At 40.8% G+C, this 20,126-nt stretch overlaps 1 protein-coding gene across 1 annotated transcript in view; it reads left to right on the top strand.

Annotated features, from left to right (window-relative positions):
• unc13ba (unc-13 homolog Ba (C. elegans)) overlaps positions 1-20,126 on the top strand; it is a 181,484-nt gene that overhangs the window by 11,379 nt on the left and 149,979 nt on the right. The window contains exons 2-3 of the mRNA XM_080466529.1: positions 3,826-3,855; positions 9,016-9,115. Coding sequence (XP_080322655.1) covers positions 3,826-3,855; positions 9,016-9,115 — 130 coding nt within the window. The remainder of the gene's footprint in view (positions 1-3,825; positions 3,856-9,015; positions 9,116-20,126) is intronic.

Raw genomic sequence — 20,126 nt, 5'->3', positions numbered from 1 at the left:
GAGATAGAAATGCAGGATTGTAGCTACTCAACATTCATGAATCGTCATTGCAGGAGTGTTTGTTAAGGAGGCTCCATTAATAAGAAGTACGTATGGTTGTTTCGATAATTTATGATTCAGCTGATTGACCCTTTGACGAGGAGAATCACTGGATTTGTTTTGATTCTGTGCCTGTCCAGCAAAATAGATCATGTAAAAAATGTGCATTGAATTACTTTTCCCTCCCTTTTTTCCCCATTAAAAGACAAGTACAAGTACGAGTACAAACCTTTAGCTACTGTACTTGCCGATACTTTTTTGGTACCTCATGAATCCTCCCTTGTTGTTGTTTTTACTTGCGCATGAGCTATACTGTGTCTGTTTACATGGAGATAGAAAGCGGTTCCTCTCTTGAAGCCATTTTTAAAACCTACCATTTTCAGTGACACCCAATACCAACGTTTTGGAGGTGAGAATCTGCTTCATTTAGATTTTAAAGAAATGTTTTCGCTGGTGAAGTAGCTTTAATCAGCAAGCAGGGGACTTGATTCTTATCCCACCCGTTGGTGAAAATATCTCAGTGAAAAGAGTGGAGGTTATGAACCCTTTGAGCCAGCAAAGTCTTTTGCTCATCAGTCGTTGCAGGTCTCATTTTAGCCGGAAGTGTTCTCAAACACAATGCTGTTGTTTGGTCGGCCATCTGTTGCATCCAAAGATATTACACATGTGAGGATGACATAATAATTTTGATACATCGCGTCTCTTCAGCAGCAGGTTTAATCCGGGTCACGACTCGTCACGTAAACGTCAGCCGGTTCAATTCCCCAGAATCCCAATAGCTTTTCTTTTTCTGTTTGTTTCATATCTTACCTTCACTACATGCTAAAGAAAAGCTTTACATTCTCTCCTAATTCTTGATCCATCCAGAAGAAAGATTGCTCTGGGTTCCCTCTCGGCCGCCTCCCAATGGGAAATTCATCCACCGCACAATGCAGCAGGGTCTGGTAGATTTCAGCCCTGCTTAAGGCATTAGCTCTGGGGGGGGGGGGAGATTATCCCACCAGCCAAACGCTCAGTCACCAGAGGCACGCATCCTCCTCCAGCCGTGTGCCTGCAGCGGACACGTGTGCCATATCTGGCCCGCTTCTCAGCCGCCGATCAGACTCCCCCCGTGGCCCAGATAGAGCCGACCTCGGGGCCAGCTTTCAGATGTGACACTGACCTTTGTGTTATTTCGTCCAACCTGAATGTGATTGTGACCGACAGCAGCTTCCATCGGGGCTTCAGTTTGGATGTAGTCTTTGAATGTGTTGTAGACGCAAAATAAAACTACGTCTCATTTATGCTTCTGGTGATTTATTGTTGGGGAAAAAGAACAAAAATGAACAATATCAATACAACTGTTATTCATGAAAAATCACAATCTGTTATAAACAAGGAGCTTGGTAGAGTGTGTATCTGTGTGCAAGCATTTAAACGTGTCATTATGTGGTCTTATTATTATGAATGTTTCTCAGTTGCACTGGATAAAGTTCTTTTCAGTTCCTAACACACTGTCGCTGATCTGTGATGTTCAATGTGTTGAAACATGTTCAATATTGGCATGTGACAGCTAACACTCATGTTTGGAGGTGATATGTCAGATAAGAAAAGGTAAAACAACCCTCTCTTCTCTTACTACACGAGCTTAGAGTTTGTCTCACGCATTCAGCTATTGTATAAAGAATCGTTGTTCTATATATAATAGAGAAAAAATACCTTATAATACATTTGTGTTTACTGCAACTTTGAATTTCAATGGAGTTCACTTTGAATTGAGAAGTAACAGTTGAATGATCTTCATTCGTTGAGGTCTTGGTGCTTCTTCTTTTCATGTGCGAACGATATGACCAACTATATGATTAAAATATGTAGCGAGAAGCATTACATCGGAGAGGTGTGAGACTTCAGAAGCTGGGCTGTTAATGACAACCTCACATCACATCGCACTGTTACCAATGTGAAAAGTAGTTATTCATTTTCACTCATCAAATGCACCGGAAGCCATTTTCCGTCAGGCTGAAATTAGACGATCGCTGAACGTTAACACTGTGATTTACATTTTCCGGAGTGGTTTGGACTTTGGTTTAGAGCATTAATTCAAAATGAAACAGATAAGGGACTGGATATAGTCTTGAAAAGCGTGTGCGTTGTAAGCAGAGACACGGACAAGTGTATTATTCTTGTGATTTCAAGGACTGCATTTGATGGGTAGACGACTGAGACATGGTGCCTTGAAAACGTTATTGTCCGTGTGGCGTTTCCAGCCTGCAGATGTCCGTATGTATCCAAAGTGGATAGGGAAGTAAAAGAATAGGTGATAATTGGGCTCATTGATGTACGTGGCGAGTGAAGTCTGGCCTTTTGTAGTCCGATCCAAAAGACGTTATTCTGTAAGCAGGAATTGTCAGTGCTGGTTGAAGTGATTAAAAATGAGTCAGAACATGTATTTTAACACAGTTGGTTGCATATTGGGCTACTTAGCTGCCTCGTGAGGTGGTCTATGTGGACCCTGGTCCCCCAACACTGGGCCTGTAAGCACCACAGCAGGATTGTTTTAAGTCAGAAAAAGACAAGATGATGGTGAGAACGGGATGTTTTGGACACTACGTTTTGCTGGGAGGTCTCAGGTCCTACATTCATGGAAAGTAGTTTCCTGATTTTTCAAAGCCAGAAAAAAGGGTCAGAAATGGTTTGAGGGACTGCAGAGCTTTGAAATTCCCCACACCTCAATCCAGTCAAGCATCCGCTGGTCAAACAATTCATAGAGGTCCGACCTTAAGATGAGATAGCAAACCTTTGTACACCTTGTGGAGTTCAAGCCCGGAGGAATCCGGGCTTTCAGCTGACTTTTAGCTGAAGTAGAAAGACGGTCTTGATTTTAATTTATTGTAGAATATAAAGTTTCTATTGGAAACTTATTTGTATCGCTTTTTTTCCCTCTTCTGTACCTTCACCATGAGTCCCAATCTGTGACGGGTCATTCATTCATTCATTCTTTCATTCATGTATGCATGGCTCTCGCCCAACCAGGCCGCCTGGCATCCTGCTGAGCTTCCTGCACAAGCTGGCACCAAATGAGTGTCGCTCACAGCCTAATTCATATGACCTGTTAACAGTCTGTCTCTTATCTCTTCTTATCACATCTCACACTCCAGGTCTGTGATTCAATGAGCACATCAATCCAACCCAGTTTAGAGTGCACAATCAAACGTGATTCAGATAATGGTATTACCTACACTACTGGATTGTCTATGACCAAGTTTGAACCTGAAGAAATACCATCTGAAAGTGAAAAAGTTTTGAAGGTGAAAAAACTGAAAACACGATTTGAATATGAAAGAAAATAAGATCTGAATCTGAAAACATTAAACCTGCAACTGAAAAATAACACCTAAAATTAAATTTAAGAGTGTAAAATGAAAATAAATGATTTTATCAAAAGAATTCCAGAACTAAATCGAAATTATATTTAACTTGAAAAACTTTTTATCCACTTATTTCTATTTGGAATACAGTGTTTTAAATTCAAGATCAAACTTTGAACTTTGAACTATCAAATACATTTTTTTCAATCACATTTCCTTTTTTCAATGAACAAACGTTTTGGCCTGGATTCAGCTCCATGATATCAGTGCAGCTCTAATATGTACACTACATAAAATGGAATTTTAAAAGGTACGGAGCCTCTAATAGCAGAAAAACTGATTTTGTGGAAGACATCGGAAAATGACTCCATTCTGAATTTAAAGAAATTGTTATTCCTCTTTTACTCTGTGTAATATGTGTTTTCTCTTTCTTTTTCAGTGAAGAAAGCCAAACTCCACGGGCCTCCAGGTAAGAGCTTAACCTCAACCTTTCCATTCTTCAATTATCAAGTGTCAATGAGAGTAAATGGCACCAGTGTTGTCTTGGGGTCTGCATATGACCAGTTGCAAATCTTTTTTTTATTTTTTTTTGAAGTGGTCTCAGTGGTCTTACATAATATACCACCACGCTCAACATTCCTGCTTTTTTTTTATCATATACCCTGGATTTTTAACCCAGATCATGACCTTTTACTTATTTGATTATTACAGTATGAGGAATGATTGTGTAATATTTCCAACTGGACGTCCTTTGAGTGAAGCAACGTGTTACATAAGGTGCTTAACAGAGACGAAGTACAGGCTCTCCGACAGTAAAAAGCATCATGGTGACACATGTTTACTAACCAAAGAAACTCTACTATAGGGCAACTGATTCCCAACTAATGTTTGTTAACGTTGTTCATTCAAAGCATCAAATCACTTTGATCAGATTTATGGTTAAACTTGCTTATGGTAAGAATAGTCCCATACATTCCGCTTCTAAAGCTCCAATCTAGTGACAGATTTCTATGAGGTAACATTATGAATGTGGTCAATTTCTCAGTTTCTTATTATAAATAGATCTAATGTCTCCACTATATGTGGCATGAAGAAGCTTGATGTTGCTTGATACGAGTTGCTTTTGTCGTACACGAGAACTGTTGGAGTGTCGAAGAGCTGTTCTTTTCTGTTTTTCGTCAACTTTACCATGAGTTTATCCATTGTTCTTTCTATTGAAGAGCTCTGTTACTGTTTCACTAAACTTCTCTTCACTGGAGGAGGAGCTCCTCAATAATCCTGACGTAACTAAGAGACCAATACGTTTTAAACAATATTGAGATGATGACGTTAGATTGTTATTTTAGGTGATTTTAATCTACAAAACTACTGAGTCCCAGGAGAATATGACCTGGGAGTCGTGACGCTCAGGAGGAAAACACTGTTGTTACTGTCTATCTACTTGGGCATGTGCACAAAAAGTATTTACTACGCACGTGGTACGTATGTGCAGTAACCGCATTTCAGGAAGTGGCCTTGTCTCCCGATTACATGGAGATGGAGTCTGAACATTTTCAAAAAGTAGAATTTTCATCCGTTTCCACGGAGACAGAGTGGGAGCATTTTCAAAACATGCGTTTTTCTGTTTCAGCAGAGATGGAGTCTGAGCATTTTCTAAAAGTTGCATTTTCCTCCGTTTTGACGAAATCGGAACCTTTTTCAAAAGTTCCACCTTTGGAGCCGTTTTTGAAAATGTTGTCTCCGGGCACCGTGGTCATGAACATGTATCCCCAAAACTCAACAAAAATGTTCCGCTTTTACTTGAAAATGTAAATTTTTTTAGTTCTGACCTGATCTAGTTTATCCTTTTACAAAACATTAATGGAAGAACAGTCTTATCCACGAGTTAGAAACGGTCTTCAAATATTTGGGCTGCGTTGAAAAATTATGAGAATTGTGTTTTGACTTTGGACTTCTCTGTCAGTCGTGTTGGTGGTCTAACGCCTCAAGAAGACACTTCACGACGCCACCGTAGAAAATAGCAGCTGAAAAAAAAAGAGACATTTCGAAGTATCAGCTGGTCGGTCACAAGTGGGACGCCCCCCTTCCCATTGACTTTTTTTAAAATTTGTGTCTCGGCTGGCTGCAGCTGCTTGTCCGTCCGTCCTCGCTGCAGGCGGATCTGAGGGCAGAACAGCAGCGATGAGTGGGAGAATGAGAAATCAAGCTGGAGGAGGAGGGCAGGAAATCAATAGATCATCACAGACAAAGCACCACCTGCTAGCCTCAAATGACAACGTGTCATCGTGGCATAAAGGAGACGATGGAGGCAAATCCCTCAGTGTCTCTGGCAGACAGAGACGGACTACAGACGCACAGAAATGATTTGTCATTGGTTGCCTTTGGCTTCGGAAATGCCAGGCTGATTTTCAGAGCGGAAGAAAGACATTCTGGCCATTTGTGAGGTACAAAACATGGATGTGAGTGATGGTGTTGCTTCAGAGACTCACGCTTTTATTTACTGACTGGGTAACACTCAAATTGAGAAATGTTGAGCATACATACTTCAAATTTCCCTGGTAAGTTTGAAGTATTTGAAAGAGTTGAGTAAGATTTGAAAGTTGGACTTGTTAGATCATGTCACATATCAGTGCTATTTCTCGCTCCGTCTTCTGCCAGTTCCACACTACCTACCATTTAAAATGAAGTTCCTCTGCTGGAAAGCAGACTTTTCACATCACATTGAATTGCTTGATGACTATTTGCATGCTCCAATTCTGTGTAGATGGAGGAAAACTCAACTTTTTGGAAACGCTGCTCCTAATCCTGCGCAGGAAGGCTGACATAGATAGTTCTCTGCACATGCTCAGTAGATGGAGAGAGTGTCAAGCCTCCCAGTCCATGTTCTCCTGGAACCTGTTGGTTTTATCGTTGCTGACTCACTCTCTTCTCTTAAATCAGGACTTAAAATGTTTAACTCCATCATTTTCAGGATTTCCGTGGTAAAGGACATTGCGTTTAAAACGTTGCCGTATAAACATAAAACTTTTCTCAATGAACATGCAGAAATGATGAGTTTTCACTTGAAACGTTATGTAAACAAGGCTTCAGAATAAAGGTCATATTTTGGTGATCTAAGAAGAGTCGCATCAAGCCGCATCACAAATGCAAAATGTTTCAACTGAAAGTAAAGAGAAAGTTCAGCATTTGGGTTTGGGTCACTTGATAATGTATTTTTTTTGCAACTATAACATTCGTATTGTAGATTTTGCATCCCTGTTGCCAATTCTGCATTAGAATTGTCAGCCTTTCCACTCATGTTGTTGTTTTTGCGTTTGCTTTGTGCCTTTTGCATTTGTTTTGCCGGCTTCAGCTCATGCTGATCATCATGTGACTGGTCATCTTTCTCTCGTGCAATAAACCTTCCCCAGAAAACACAGGCCTAAAGCAGACTGTGACAATAAAATGCAGCCGATTACAAAAAATAAGAAAACATCCTGCTTGCACTTGTGAGATAAAAAGCAATTTAGTGTGTTTTCTCTTTCCTTCAGCTCCGTTAATTGACCAGAAGCTGTGCACCGCTCCCCCTCCTCGCCTCGCCTCCCCACCTCACTCTCAGTCCTCTCCACCTCCCTTGACACCCGGTAATAGAGCATTCATTCCTGTAGACAGCCTAGTAAATGTCATCCCGGCCGGCCGTGCCACACACGTCCGTGTGTAATTGAATATAACTTATTTATTTTCATAAGTCATCAGCACTTAATTATAAATGACGCTGGCTGCTCCCTGAGAGGATCCCGCTGCATGCTGGGAAAGCACAGCTGGTCGCTGCTGCTCAGAGGAAGGTGTGTTTACGTTTGTTTGCGCGAGCAGCCAAGCATGTAGAAATGGTGTCATTCACCTTTATTCCCAATGAGGGAAATGGAAGCGAACCCAGAATTATCTGGACATTTTTCCTGTCAGTTGTTTTTTTTTGCGTTATTACTCTTCCTGGTGTTGCCTGCCTGCAAATGGGAATGTCTGCAGCAGCCATTCCCCACTGTCACCTTAATCACACACTTGTCAACCTCCGTAAGTGAATGATGGATTAGTTGTGATTAAACCCTCGAACCCTGGTCTCTCACTGGTAGAAAGACGGAGCATGTACGTTCACCTTTCAGCTTTAGTCACCGGACGTAGTTCTGAGTAAAACAAAGACGGAAGGTTGGGCGACAATCTGTAAAGTTTAGGTGTAAAATCTGTTTGTCAACATGTACACGGTTGAAGATGGTCTTTTAAGGCCACATTTACGCTTTGAGTGTCCGTTTACAAGAATAAAGTGTTGGGAGCCACTTTTAGAAAATGGCTCCCAACATGTTCACCACGGCCGTAGTAGTTGTTGTGCACGTGCATGAATAGATGGACAATAACAACAATGTTTTCCTCCAGAGTGTCATGACTCTCAGTCCATATTCTCCTGGTACTTGGTAGTTTTATAGTTGAGAGCCGCCGTAATAACAATCCAACTGGGTTGTCTGTCTGTACAAACGTCTGTATACTCCCATTGTTTGTGTTTATAACGCGTGTTTGGTTTCTTTACAAAAGAAGTTGTAGTTGGCACCAACTACACTGCAGAAAAGAGCAGCCCAAATATAAGATATCAACACTGAATTTTGAAAATACAATTACTTAAAACTAGGGAAATTAATGGTCCATGCAGCAAGTACATTTTACTTTTTTACTTCTAAGTCTAGATTTAAGATTATATTGTAAAATCAAAGAGTACAATAAGAGTTCCTGGGTTGATTGCCAATGTTGTTGATTTGAAGGTAAATTTCTCATGAGATGAAACACTGAAGCACAAAGCTGAAGGAATGACTCCACCAGCTTGGCACCACATTCAGATGAGACCTGGACGTTTGACCCCACGCTGGCTGTAATGTATTCATGTATGCAGCGGGCCGCTCACGTCCCTCACCTCATCTTCACCCTCATAACCGGCGCCGCTGCCCCCGCTTCCAGCGGCCCTCTTCAAAACAAAAGAGTCTGTAAGGAGCAGAGCCCATTTGATTTCACTGTGCCTGAACAGCGCCGTATAAATATGCGTAGAGACGGAGCAACACACACACACACACACACACACACACACACACACACACACACACACACACACACACACACACACACACACACACACACAGAGTTGTGTGTGCGTCGGGCTCTCGGCCCGGCTGAAGAGTGGCCTATTCGAGGCGGGTAATCAAGCAAGGATTTAGTGATCGGGGGGCTCGGACCTCCTCATCTGAGGCTGATTATGCGCGTCGTCGTGAGTTTGATAACAGAGCAGTGGCTTTACTGAATCCCATTGGAGTCCTTACGTCATGTACGTGAAAACACTACATGTGTTCAATTCTGGCACCCCAAAGGTCCTGATGACAGGTAATCGATTACAGTTACTCGTTGGAGAGGAAAGCCCGCCCATATTATGACCACAGGTTTGCAGGAATTGCAAATTGCAAAAAAAAAAATTTCATTTCCCAGATTTTCTTTGATCTTGAGTGACATTTTACTGATTTCAACACGTTGGCAGTAGTAAGATTGAAGGTATTCTATGGGTGACTCTGCGACCAGGTTAAACACAGATGTATAACCTCTGATTCGTCTCTTTCAGATAAATTCAACGCCTATGTGACTCTGAAGGTGCAGAATGTGAAGAGTACGACCGTCACGGTCCGAGGGGATCAGCCGTGCTGGGAGCAGGACTTCATGTTGTGAGTACTTTCAGCTTCATCACCTCCTGAGTACACAGCCGCACCATATATTTAAAATATACTGCAATATACACCTTGCAAAAGACTGAACTGGGATCAATTGTTTGTGTGTGTTCGGGGAGCAATACTGCCTCAGATTGCGTTGGCAACTTATCGTATTTCACTTTATTACCTCGAAGCTGTTGGTAAGAAGTCGCAAAAGATCAATAAAAAAAAGAAAAGATCCAAAACAATGAAGTCAACAAACTGCTCCATTTCTGAAGCTGCTGGTGGAAAACTGGGCCAAGAAGAGGAAGAGAACAAGACCAAACCTCAACAAACATGTCAACGTCATCTTGCAAGTCGGATTTGGATGGAAATACTCTACAAATTATTAGATATCCTGAAGCCCTGAACTGAATCAAATATTAAAGTTTATACCAGGTCTACAAAATGCTGTTAATAATTATTTTGACTTTATTCCTCCGGTAAAAACATGGTCAATCTTCTTTAATAAATAAAATAAAATAAATAAATATTATTAATCACAAGTACACAAAAGGAAAAAACACAATAAAACTATATAGTTTGATATGCACAACAATGCCATCATAACGATGACAACAAAAAATGTAAATAATCAAGTAAATTCTGTTGTACCCCATTTGAAGAGGGAAGAATTCCACTGAGACTGACGGATTATTCCACATTTAAAAATAGTGTTTGGGTTTGTAGTAAAAGCTAAAAAAAAAAAAAGTATCTAATGATGAAGAGAGACTGAATACTTGTATTTCCTAAGTTTCATAATTTCTATTTTAAGGCCCCGTTTATGAATCGACAGTATCACATTGATTTTTATCATCACATTAAATAAGCCTTTTTCAAAAACAACAGGCTCCAACTTGTGGGGCCCGACCCACAGGTGAGAATCACAGGTGAGGAAAGCAGACTTCTGATTGATCACTTCTGTATGAAATCAGACAGGTCAGCCTGGATTTTGGATATACCCTCCCCGTCCCTCCCGATCTGGTTTGTTCAGTTGGATCGTAATGAGCTTCGGTGTCGAGTTTTGTCTCGTTTTCCAGGTTTTTTGCTTCACTTTTGTCATCGATAACGGCAGAGACAGTACGGTCAGCACCGACGTCTCGGTCTCCTGGGACTCATTAGGACAAAATGCAGGGAGAAATTGAAGTGTGTATATGTGTGTGTGTGTGTGTGTGTGTGTGTGTGTGTGTGTGTGTGTGTGTGTGTGTGTGTGTGTGTGTGTGTGTGTGTGTGTGTGTGTGTGTGTGTGTGTGTGTCCCCCGATGAATACAGGCCAGGTGTCCGAGGCGAGCCGGCGTGTTAGCCACCTCTAATAGGACTTGCTGAAATTGCAAGAGAGCGCCGGCCGCCTGTGGGACCGCAGGTCGGCCACTAAATGGGAGTTTGTAGGATGGATGGGAGGTGAAATTACATGCCAGCCTCAGATAAGTGGATGAGTCAGTGAGCAATGGAATGAATTGTTCAGCACGGTGTGATTGGACTGGATTTACTGGGAATTTTAAGTCGACATTGGGATTTTATTTGAAGGCAGGTCTTGACATGAACACCTGTTGACGGACATATACAACAGCTGCTTAAACAGCTTTACAAAGTGCTACTAGGTTTTTCTATGTAAGAATTTTTCTGGGGGTTTTTTCTGGAGGAAAAAATCCCATTTGGGTTTGGAGCAGGAGCGCCAAATATACTACTGAGGATCAGACGGTTTTCAGTGAGAGTCGGCGGCATAAAATAACATTAAAACTGCTGAGATCACTCAGATAGCAAAATAGTTGGTTTTTAGTCACGTTTGAAAACTCAATTGTTCCTCAACTCGTCTCCTAATTTTTTAGCTTTGAAATCATATGATTGAATTAATATTGTTTGGTTAAATTTCATCTCTGAAAAGACAACTTGGAATCACTTTTTTATTTTTTTTATTTTAATCCTCCAAAAGAAGGATATAGACTTCAAGGATGTTCAAAAGATCCATATTTTAAAACTGGTGCAAAATGGTACAAACCAGATCAGTCTGAGAAGTGACATGCCCTATTGTGACATTTACTAACATTATTATCAGTAATATTTCACTGATTTGATTGTTTCTGATTGTAATCAACACACATGCATTTGATATTTTGTCCTTTTAAATAAACTGAGCGCTGCAGGAATTTCAGTTGATACCTGGTTCAAATATACTTTGAATGACCATCCTGACATTACTTATGTAACCAGTAATTTCATTTCTGGGAATTGACTCGAAAGTAGTGGCATGAGAGTCAAATGTCGGCCGCCACGAGTTCCTCGTGTCTGATCGAGAATGATGGCAAGTTACTCCACGAGCTGCGGAGTACCAATGACCTGACAAGTTTAGTTTTGAAAACAATGTCCACTGTGATGGCAGAACCCCTTTTTCCATGGAGATGAAGTCGGAGCATTTTCAGTCACTCCGAGCACCGCAGTCATGTAAAGAGACTCCCGATACGCAATGAAAGTTTTCTGTTTCCACTTGAAAACGAGGCCTGAGACTCACTTTTGTGGTCGATCTACTCTCACATGTACAGAATAACTAGTGACTCTGCCCAGTGACAGGCTCCAGGAAGCTTTTGTTTCACTGCTCCGAGATGGAAGCACATTAAGTGTAGCACTTCTTTTCAAAAATGTAATTTCCAACGACTGGCAACTCAGTTTCTGTATAAACAAACAGCCAAAAGGTTCATTTTAAAAAAGGTTTTTAGTGACAGTCACGCGTTTTTATTCGCCCAGTTTGTTTCCCTCTCTTCCAAGACCAGAAAGAAACAGGCTCTTTACACACACTTTGTGACACGCAGTTACACTTCGCGACTTTACAGAAAAAGAAAGCAAAAAGTGGCTGACAATAAGCAAACTTGGCAACACTGTCAGACACTCACATCTGCATGGCGGCTCCATCTGTTGACATGCAGAGTGCATGGAGAACTAGTTCTATGCACAGAGCCAGTGGGTTTACTTGTCATGCCTTGTTTCTGTACGTTTGTTGAGCTTCTTCCTTCACTGGTTAAAGCCAGAAGCCTTAATCCGAATGGAGTGAACGTTTCCAGGACAGTCAGACCTGCCGCTCTAGTTTGTGTGATCTTTGAACCAATCTGCTGCCTGTGTGACGATGAAGTGCACTGAAAGCTCCGGTGCTTCTCCTTCTGCTCTGACTTCATGATTGTACTTTCCAGTGGGTCAGTGAAATAGCGTTTCTTTTTTATTGGATTCTTGAAGGTGATTTTACTCTGTGCAGTCGTTCTTTTATTCTTTTCTTTCCTTGCTTTGACAAGTCGAAGCAGAAATCTGACCTTTGGTTCAGCTGGCTGAAGTATTTCACGGCTTTTGTTGTTTACTGTGGTGCTTCATCTGCAGAGTTTAGTTACTTTTTTATTTTATACTTATCCTAAAAAAACGAAATACTCCTTTATTTCTTTATGGATGTAGCCACTCTTTTGTATTCTTTACGTCGTCATTTGACTGTCTTTGGAGAGTCTTGATGAAGTTTCTTGAGATTTTAACATCCAATGTAACTCAAAGCTCAACTGACCTGGTATCAGTGCACAAGGATGTGCAAATTCTTAAGGATTTCTGAAGTTTAGATCGATTTGAACTCTGCAGACAAGAGAAACTGCATTTTCTATCATTATTCTTTGAACAGCCCTCGTGAGACAATTGTCTTCATACTGAATCTTTCTTGGGTAAGTTACTGAACTTCAAAACATCAAATTGTTTTTGATGAGGCTATCACACCAAGCTGACACTGTCTCCCATAATTTCCTGTCAAAGATGAATCTGAGCATGGAAATGAAGGAGAAACAAAATAAAACGCTTGGCATTCGACTTGAGTTACATATAAGTAACCCAAAAGTGACATCGCAAAATTCATAAGACGGCAGAGTTTAGGACTATTGGAGAAAAATCAGCGTGATGGTCGTGTTTTCTGGTAGTGTGCACAACTTTTGTTGACTGTCAACTATAAAAGCACCAAGTCCCTGGAGGATGTGGACTGGGAGTCATGACACTCTGGAGGCAAACATTGTTGTTATTGTCAATCTGCTCATGTATGTGCATAAAGGCTATTTACTTCAGCTGTGGTGCGCATGCGCAGTAGCAGCGTTTCAGAAAAGTAGTGTTTTCCCCAAAGTCGGAGAGTTTTCAGAAAGTTCCACCTTGGGAGCAATTTTCAGAAATAACCATTTCCAGTGACTCCGAGCACCGAACAAGCCTTTGTTCTCGTTCACTGGTGGGATCAAAACAAAACTAAACAAAAAAAACAAAACATTTTCTGAAGGTGTCGTCCAATCAGACTTTTACAACAATTAAAAAAACAGTAAAAACAACACAGAACAATTGGCATCAGAGAGAAAATGCAGCTTTGAAAAAACCTTTTTAGTTGAGATTTGAAGTGGGTGAATGAGTCCAGTGTTTCTGAGTTGAGGTGATAATTATCAAAAATAATGTAAGTCTGAGGGGATTTTTTGAAAAACTCTTACATGTAAATCTCTGCTGCTCACCTTGCTGGTTCGTATCGGACACACATGCACATCAGGATTGTTTATTGTACATGAGACAGAGATTCATGCAGCAGCCTGATCCTCCCTCCCCCTCAGACATGATTAGGGATTAGATTGGAGAGATTGACTGTGGAACCACATGATTACATAAGACTGTTTGTGCTCATGTGGTGGTGCAACGATGTGGAGCGAGTGCTGCTGAAATACACTGGAGCAGGGTCTTATATTGAATATATGGTTTAACGTGCATACCTGTATTTGCTAAATATTTGAACTGGAACAACAAACCTGGAACATGACATGCAGCGTGCTTGATTTAAACTTATTACACATTATTAGAATCCCAAAATGTTTCCTTTACTAACAAAATCCCCCTCTGCATCACATTTTGAGTGAAATCAGATTGAAATCACACTTCAATATAAGAGTTTCTAGACTCAAACACATGATAAGTAAATGAATCAGATTAGATTGAATTAAAATAAACCAGAACAAGCAAACTACGTGAATACATTAACGCAAAACAAAACAAAGCAAAAACAAAACAAAACAGTATTTTATAGCTAATGTAAACATGAATCCCGATAATATAGGTCCAAACCAGGTAAACTGTTCACATAGTCTATTAATGATTCATAGGCCTTCTGAAATCTCATGATGGAGCCATTAAGGCCGCATCTTATTTTTGTAATAGCTTTTTTAAATGCCACTGCTAGACTGGTAGTACTGTAATCAAGTATCTGTCATTTCCCATGACATACTCTTCCGTGAAATAGCACATATACAGTACATTGCAGCACATTGGAATCTTTTAACCCAGTAGTTCTTGCAGCTTTTCGGAAATCATGTCCCAAAACACTGTTACCTTTAAGCTCACTGCTTTTGCATGTTGGTGAGAGAGAGGCTTTTGAATTTGACCTTTTCATTTAATCAGCACATAGTTGTTACTGCATTAGAATAAAGTAATAAAGTTCTGCAGAGTGAATATTTTTTCTTCTTTAACAGACATCCACAGATCTGCTGAGATGCTGAGCAGATTGTCCCACTTTGTTCTTTTTAAGTTGAAGGAAGCGCTGAGAGAATGGAAGAAAAGGAAAAATAAATGTTGTAAAAAAACATCTGGAAAGAGTAAGATGCATTTCTACCTCACAACCTTCTCCTGCTCCGGGCCTCTCACCCGGTGTTTTTCCCCGAGCTCCCTTTTCGGAGGTTTAAAATAGGGTCCTTAAACATTAATTGAGGGGAGGGACGGGCATAAAGGGCATTAATCAGTGAAAAGGCAATTGGTGTGTTATTTTCTCTTTTAATAAAAATCAGCCTGATCGAACCAACAAGGTAAATGAATATATATTCTAAGCCAGGAATCAGAGATGTTTTAAAAATGCGTAGTTAGATAAATTGATAAAATACCACTAGTATGAAGACATTAGCGGCAACTTTTTTTTTTTTATTGATAGAATGAATGGAAATTAAAGGTCATGAAGGACGAGGCTCCACACACGAGAAATTCTTGGATCAGGACAACCTGGAGATTTGAGAAGCGGCGTGATAGTTGAGTATTAAACCTGAGGTAAAACTGAGATACATCACATCATCTGGAGCCACGTTTGGTTCTACAAATCAGCGGCCAGTGGCGATCCATCGGGGTTAACATGAGGATGTAGTGCTTTGTGTCTCAGGAGAGGAGTCAGGCAGTGGGCTATCAGAATTAAAGTGACCGAGGCAGGTGATTGGCTCATTGCCTGGACTGTAGGACGTTTTGTGAAAGCCACTGGCCGGCTGGATAAGCAGTTTTTATAAACCAGACCTTGTTTTCATTCATTCATGTAGCTTGTTGGCTCATGCTGCATTCGCTGTCACACGGAAATTCAGAACTTGGACTTTGTTGTGGCCGTTGCACTAAGACCCCTCGTTTACACAACATTTTGAACACGACGTGCGTTTAATTGGAAATGACAGGAAAACTGTAGTTTTCATATGGGGCCACTAGTGGGTGCTGTTGTTTGTTTTTGTAAAAAAAAAAAAAACACACACAGATGCGTGCAGACAACGCTATAAGCATGAACAACGGCGAGTACGCAGACATTTGTATTGACAGACGATAACATTGGATTTTTATTACAGTGACGCTCAACTATAAAACCTGAAGGACACAACCTTTTGACCACTGAGCCGTCAAATGCAAATTTCAGAGATAGTTAAGTTATGAACTGTGACATAGTTCAGCTTTTAAAGTGTTGCTCAGGATTGATGTGCTCTATTGAGTGTCCGGTGGTCAACTGGTACAATTTCTGACAAGATGCAAAAAGAAAAACATGATCAACGGGCATAGCTCCGTATGGTGAAGTGACATTTTTCCAGGGTGTCACATGCTGTGATTCATTACAAATATGAAGCGCTTCGCAAACAAAACTCCATCCACGTGTGTGGTGGGGCCCGGGAACCGCGGAGAGGTGACCTGCTCACAGCTTAGGAGGGACTTGGCACTGGGACCCTGCCAGATGTGCGGCCTGACTCTTTGACTCAGACCTGGATGGAGCGAACCAATCAGATTACATCTGCAGGAGAAAAAAAAATAGGTGGTTTGAGGTTAGGATCTGTTGCTGCAGTGGATTCATCATGAAGGAGTAGCTCTTATTTAAAGCTATTAGTATCTGTGTTCCTTCTTTTACTGTATTAAACATTTGTCAGAATATCTGTTCCGTGTCTTTGAAAGAGCTCTCGATGTCCTTTCATTCAGTGGGTGCTCTCTGGTCATTTAGCATCAGTGTCTTTGGTTATCAGTCTGTTCTGGATTAAGAAGCGTGGGTAGAGTGTGTAATATAGTTTTAATTTGCAGACATGAGTACTTTCTTGTGGTTGATCATCCTACAAAACCTTTTTCAAACTGCTGCAGTCTATTAAAGTTTCCAGAAAAAAAATCTTTCAACTATACTTCCCATAAAAGCTATCACTTCTGCACAGAGAATAAACCAATACATGAAAACACGAACATTTCCACTCATTTCCAAAACTGCAGTTCCAAACCACACCACATGTTTACAAACGACCCGGAATTTCTGGCCATGAAATTGTGTGTTTTCGTTTCGCTAAGTGACATCATCTTCGGAAACCCGCCGCAATTTTCACAACTATATATAATAAAAAGAAAACTGTCCAAGTGTTGAAACCGCGGAATTTGTTATAATTAGCAAATATCTGTATTAACAGACTTATTTGATGCTATGGCCAAAACACACCAAATGATATCTGACAAAACGTGAAAGCCTTTGAACCTTGCGCTGGACTTTTCCCACAGACAATCAGATAATAAAATTACTGTCCAGGGATTTGGACTCGCCACCACTAGACAAGTGTCCCGGACAAACGGAGTCAGACCTCGTAAAGTTGCATAATGTCTAGTCATACTGCCCTTGCTGCTTAACCTCGTTTCATTTATTGACATTTGTTGGAAGGGTCTGTTTTACTGTACGGTCTCTTAAGTACTTTAACTTTGACTATCATCGATCATAAATCCTCCCTTATCTGAAGTTGGCTTCTTTCTTGGAAATCAAACCTGGCTTCATTGCTGCAAGAAATTTGTGTGTGTGTGTGTGTGTGTGTGTGTGTGTGTGTGTGTGTGTGTGTGTGTGTGTGTGTGTGTGTGTGTGTGTGTGTGTGTGTGTGTGTGTGTGTGTGTGTGTGTGTGTGTGTGTGTGTGTGGCAGGCTGGTGGGCGGGCATGTTGCCTAGTGGTTTAAGAGGTTAAGCAGTTGATCCCTCTTCATTTGAGGTCAGCAGGCCTCACATGCTCGTCTCTTCCCATTACAGTGACTCTGTCTGCTGCGCTCTCTCCTGGTTTTTCTTTCACCTCCTCCTTCTTTTACTGTCTCATTGGAAGATGAGTTGTATTTTGTTATTTTTGTGTGCATCCTTCATGTTCCCTGTTGTCTGGGTCTTTGTCCTGCTGTGAACGGTCCCTCCCGTCTCCTGAGGGGAGCCTTAATCTTTTGACCTCGTTTACAGTCCCGTCTGAGGTCAGAACCTTTCACTACATCAGACACTTTCTAATCTTTCAACATCGCATTGGGCACAAATCAACCATATAGTGTAAAAGGGAAGACAGACTGGGGATTTCCATAGTTTGAATAATTGCTATCGACACAGATTCAGCATTAATGAGCAAACATAGAGTGGAAAGAAATAACTGACTGTAACAGGAAGAAACCTGTAGAACCAGACTCAGTAATGCAAATCATACATTGAAAAAGGTCTCCACCTCTGTTTCTGCAGAAAGTCTCCACCTCTAAGCTAAGACTTCATGAGTTTTACCCTCCAGGTTCACTACCGTGTGACAGATGCAGAGGGCCAATGTCACACGCCTTCTGGTTTTGTCCCTCACTAACTGGATTTTGGATTAAAATCTTTTCACCTTTATTTGAAGGCCTTCAAAAGAGATTTTCAGCCAGATGCTGAGCTTCAAGCCCAGTTAACTGATGGTCTCTACAAATCTGTACAAAGACATTAGGCAATAGACCTGACAAGAGAAAGGAAATCTCCCTCAGCCTCACCTCTTCCGAAATTTTTTCATCCATCGGGATTGAAAATGACTCTGACTATTTCGTGAAGGAAAGTTTCTTGCAAAGTGGGAACCGTTCCTCGCCTTTCTAAATGTAGAGGATTAAATATTCATTGACGCCGTTTTTCTCTTTGGTAACATCTTTCTTGCACTGTCAGTTAAATACAGTTATAATGGAGGTTGTTTTGGGTGGTTCTGCAGCAGCATTCAAATTGGACTTTATTTTGAAATGTCACATGACCAGCCAGACAATAAAAAACCTAAAAATCAGATTTAAAGTCTAGAAAATATCAAATTTTTAGTGACGTCTTCAAGTGTGGCCTCAGTTTCCTGTTCTCAGGGGACAGTAGTGTCTCCTGCTGCTGGTTTATGTCTTCCTCAAGGTTTTTGAGGTTTTGTGGGAAGTGGTCACAGATCAGCAGAGTGCGAGATTCTCAGATCAGCTTGTTTCACCCACGCTTTCATCCCCGGGTTGCTTCCAAAAGAATCGAAGCAAGGGAGCCAGAATGCCACGAGTGAACTGACGAAGACAATCAGGACTCAGAATACCTGAGCGATTGACTAATGATTCATGTCACATTGTCGGCCCGTTAAGTCGTGTTTCACCATCAAATAGTCGTGACCTTTTTTCTGTCTGCTCACATCAACCTTTATTAGTTTTCTGACCTGTGATTTTATCAGGTTAGGACAACTTGAGCGACTTACAACTGTCTGAGTGCAACCTTTTCTTCTGACCTTATTTACGCTGCCAATACCTGCATCATTGTGCTTCTGGTCCCCCCCCCACAAGTTTGACTTGAAAGGAAGCAGAGTGAGAGGATTCCTAAGGCACATTACAAATTGTCTGGCTCGACAAGAAGTTGTCATTGTATGAAATGTAGTTTAGGAACTCATTCTGCAAATCATCGTAATAGTTCACTGAATGAAAAGTAGCATAAAAATGTGTCAAGCCTTGAAAATGGGATTTCATTGTTTTTGAAAAGGAATACCCATTTCAAACAAGGTGCTTATTACATTTCAAAATGTGAGACATCAGCAACAAACCACTGCTTAAAAATGTGCATCAAACCTGATGTGACATTTCACAAATAAGGAGGTTAGAATTTTGGAAGAAACATAGGAGTAATTATTCCTCTTGTTTGAGATACTATATGTGCATGTCTGGCTGTATTATGTAGCCCAGAGGGAAGATGTAACCTTAATACAAACACTGGAAAAAAGCAACTCCACTTTTAAAATGGTTCAATGTCGTCCTGTACTGGTAATGTCCGGTACAAACACATCCTTCTTCCTCCACCCATTCCTTCTCTGACTCCTCCCGGAGTGTCTGTGTATGAGCAACTCCTGAGTCTCAAAAATACATCATTTCATTCCCTTGTGCAGCAAAACCATTCCCTCAATAATAGATGGCCTTTGATGGAGGGAAGATGCAAAGCTGCACCACTTTGTGAGACACAGAGACTTTAAGGGAGTAAACAGTGCTTCTGCACATGCTGGAGTCGATGTGCACTAACAACAAATGTTTACCTCCAGAGTGTCATGACTCCCAGTGAAGGCTGGGCGATTTGGCCCGAAAATAAACTCTACGATTTTTTAAAAGAAAAATTTGAGATTAGATTTAGTTTTTTTTCTCAATGCACTTAAAAATGAGTGCAGACATCAGATATGTTGTCAAAAGTGCAACTTTATTGCTGTGACTGTCCTCAGAGTTAAAATTCATATGAACAATTTAAAAATAAAAAGTAAATGAGGCTCCGTCATTCAACAAATTCAAGCTTTAACAAGCTTCACGCAAAAGTGCAACAGCAACTAGAGAAACCCAGGAGGAATGGGAGAACGGAACGCAAAAAATGCCCAAAAACTGTGGGAAGAAATAAAACTTGAATTTGCAAAATAAAAATCTTTTATAGCCACAAATTCGATTA

The sequence above is a fragment of the Lipophrys pholis genome, assembly GCF_963383615.2.
Source record: "Lipophrys pholis genome assembly, chromosome: 7".
In the NCBI taxonomy this organism is placed as follows: domain Eukaryota; kingdom Metazoa; phylum Chordata; class Actinopteri; order Blenniiformes; family Blenniidae; genus Lipophrys; species Lipophrys pholis.
This window is presented reverse-complemented; position numbering and strand designations above follow the sequence as displayed.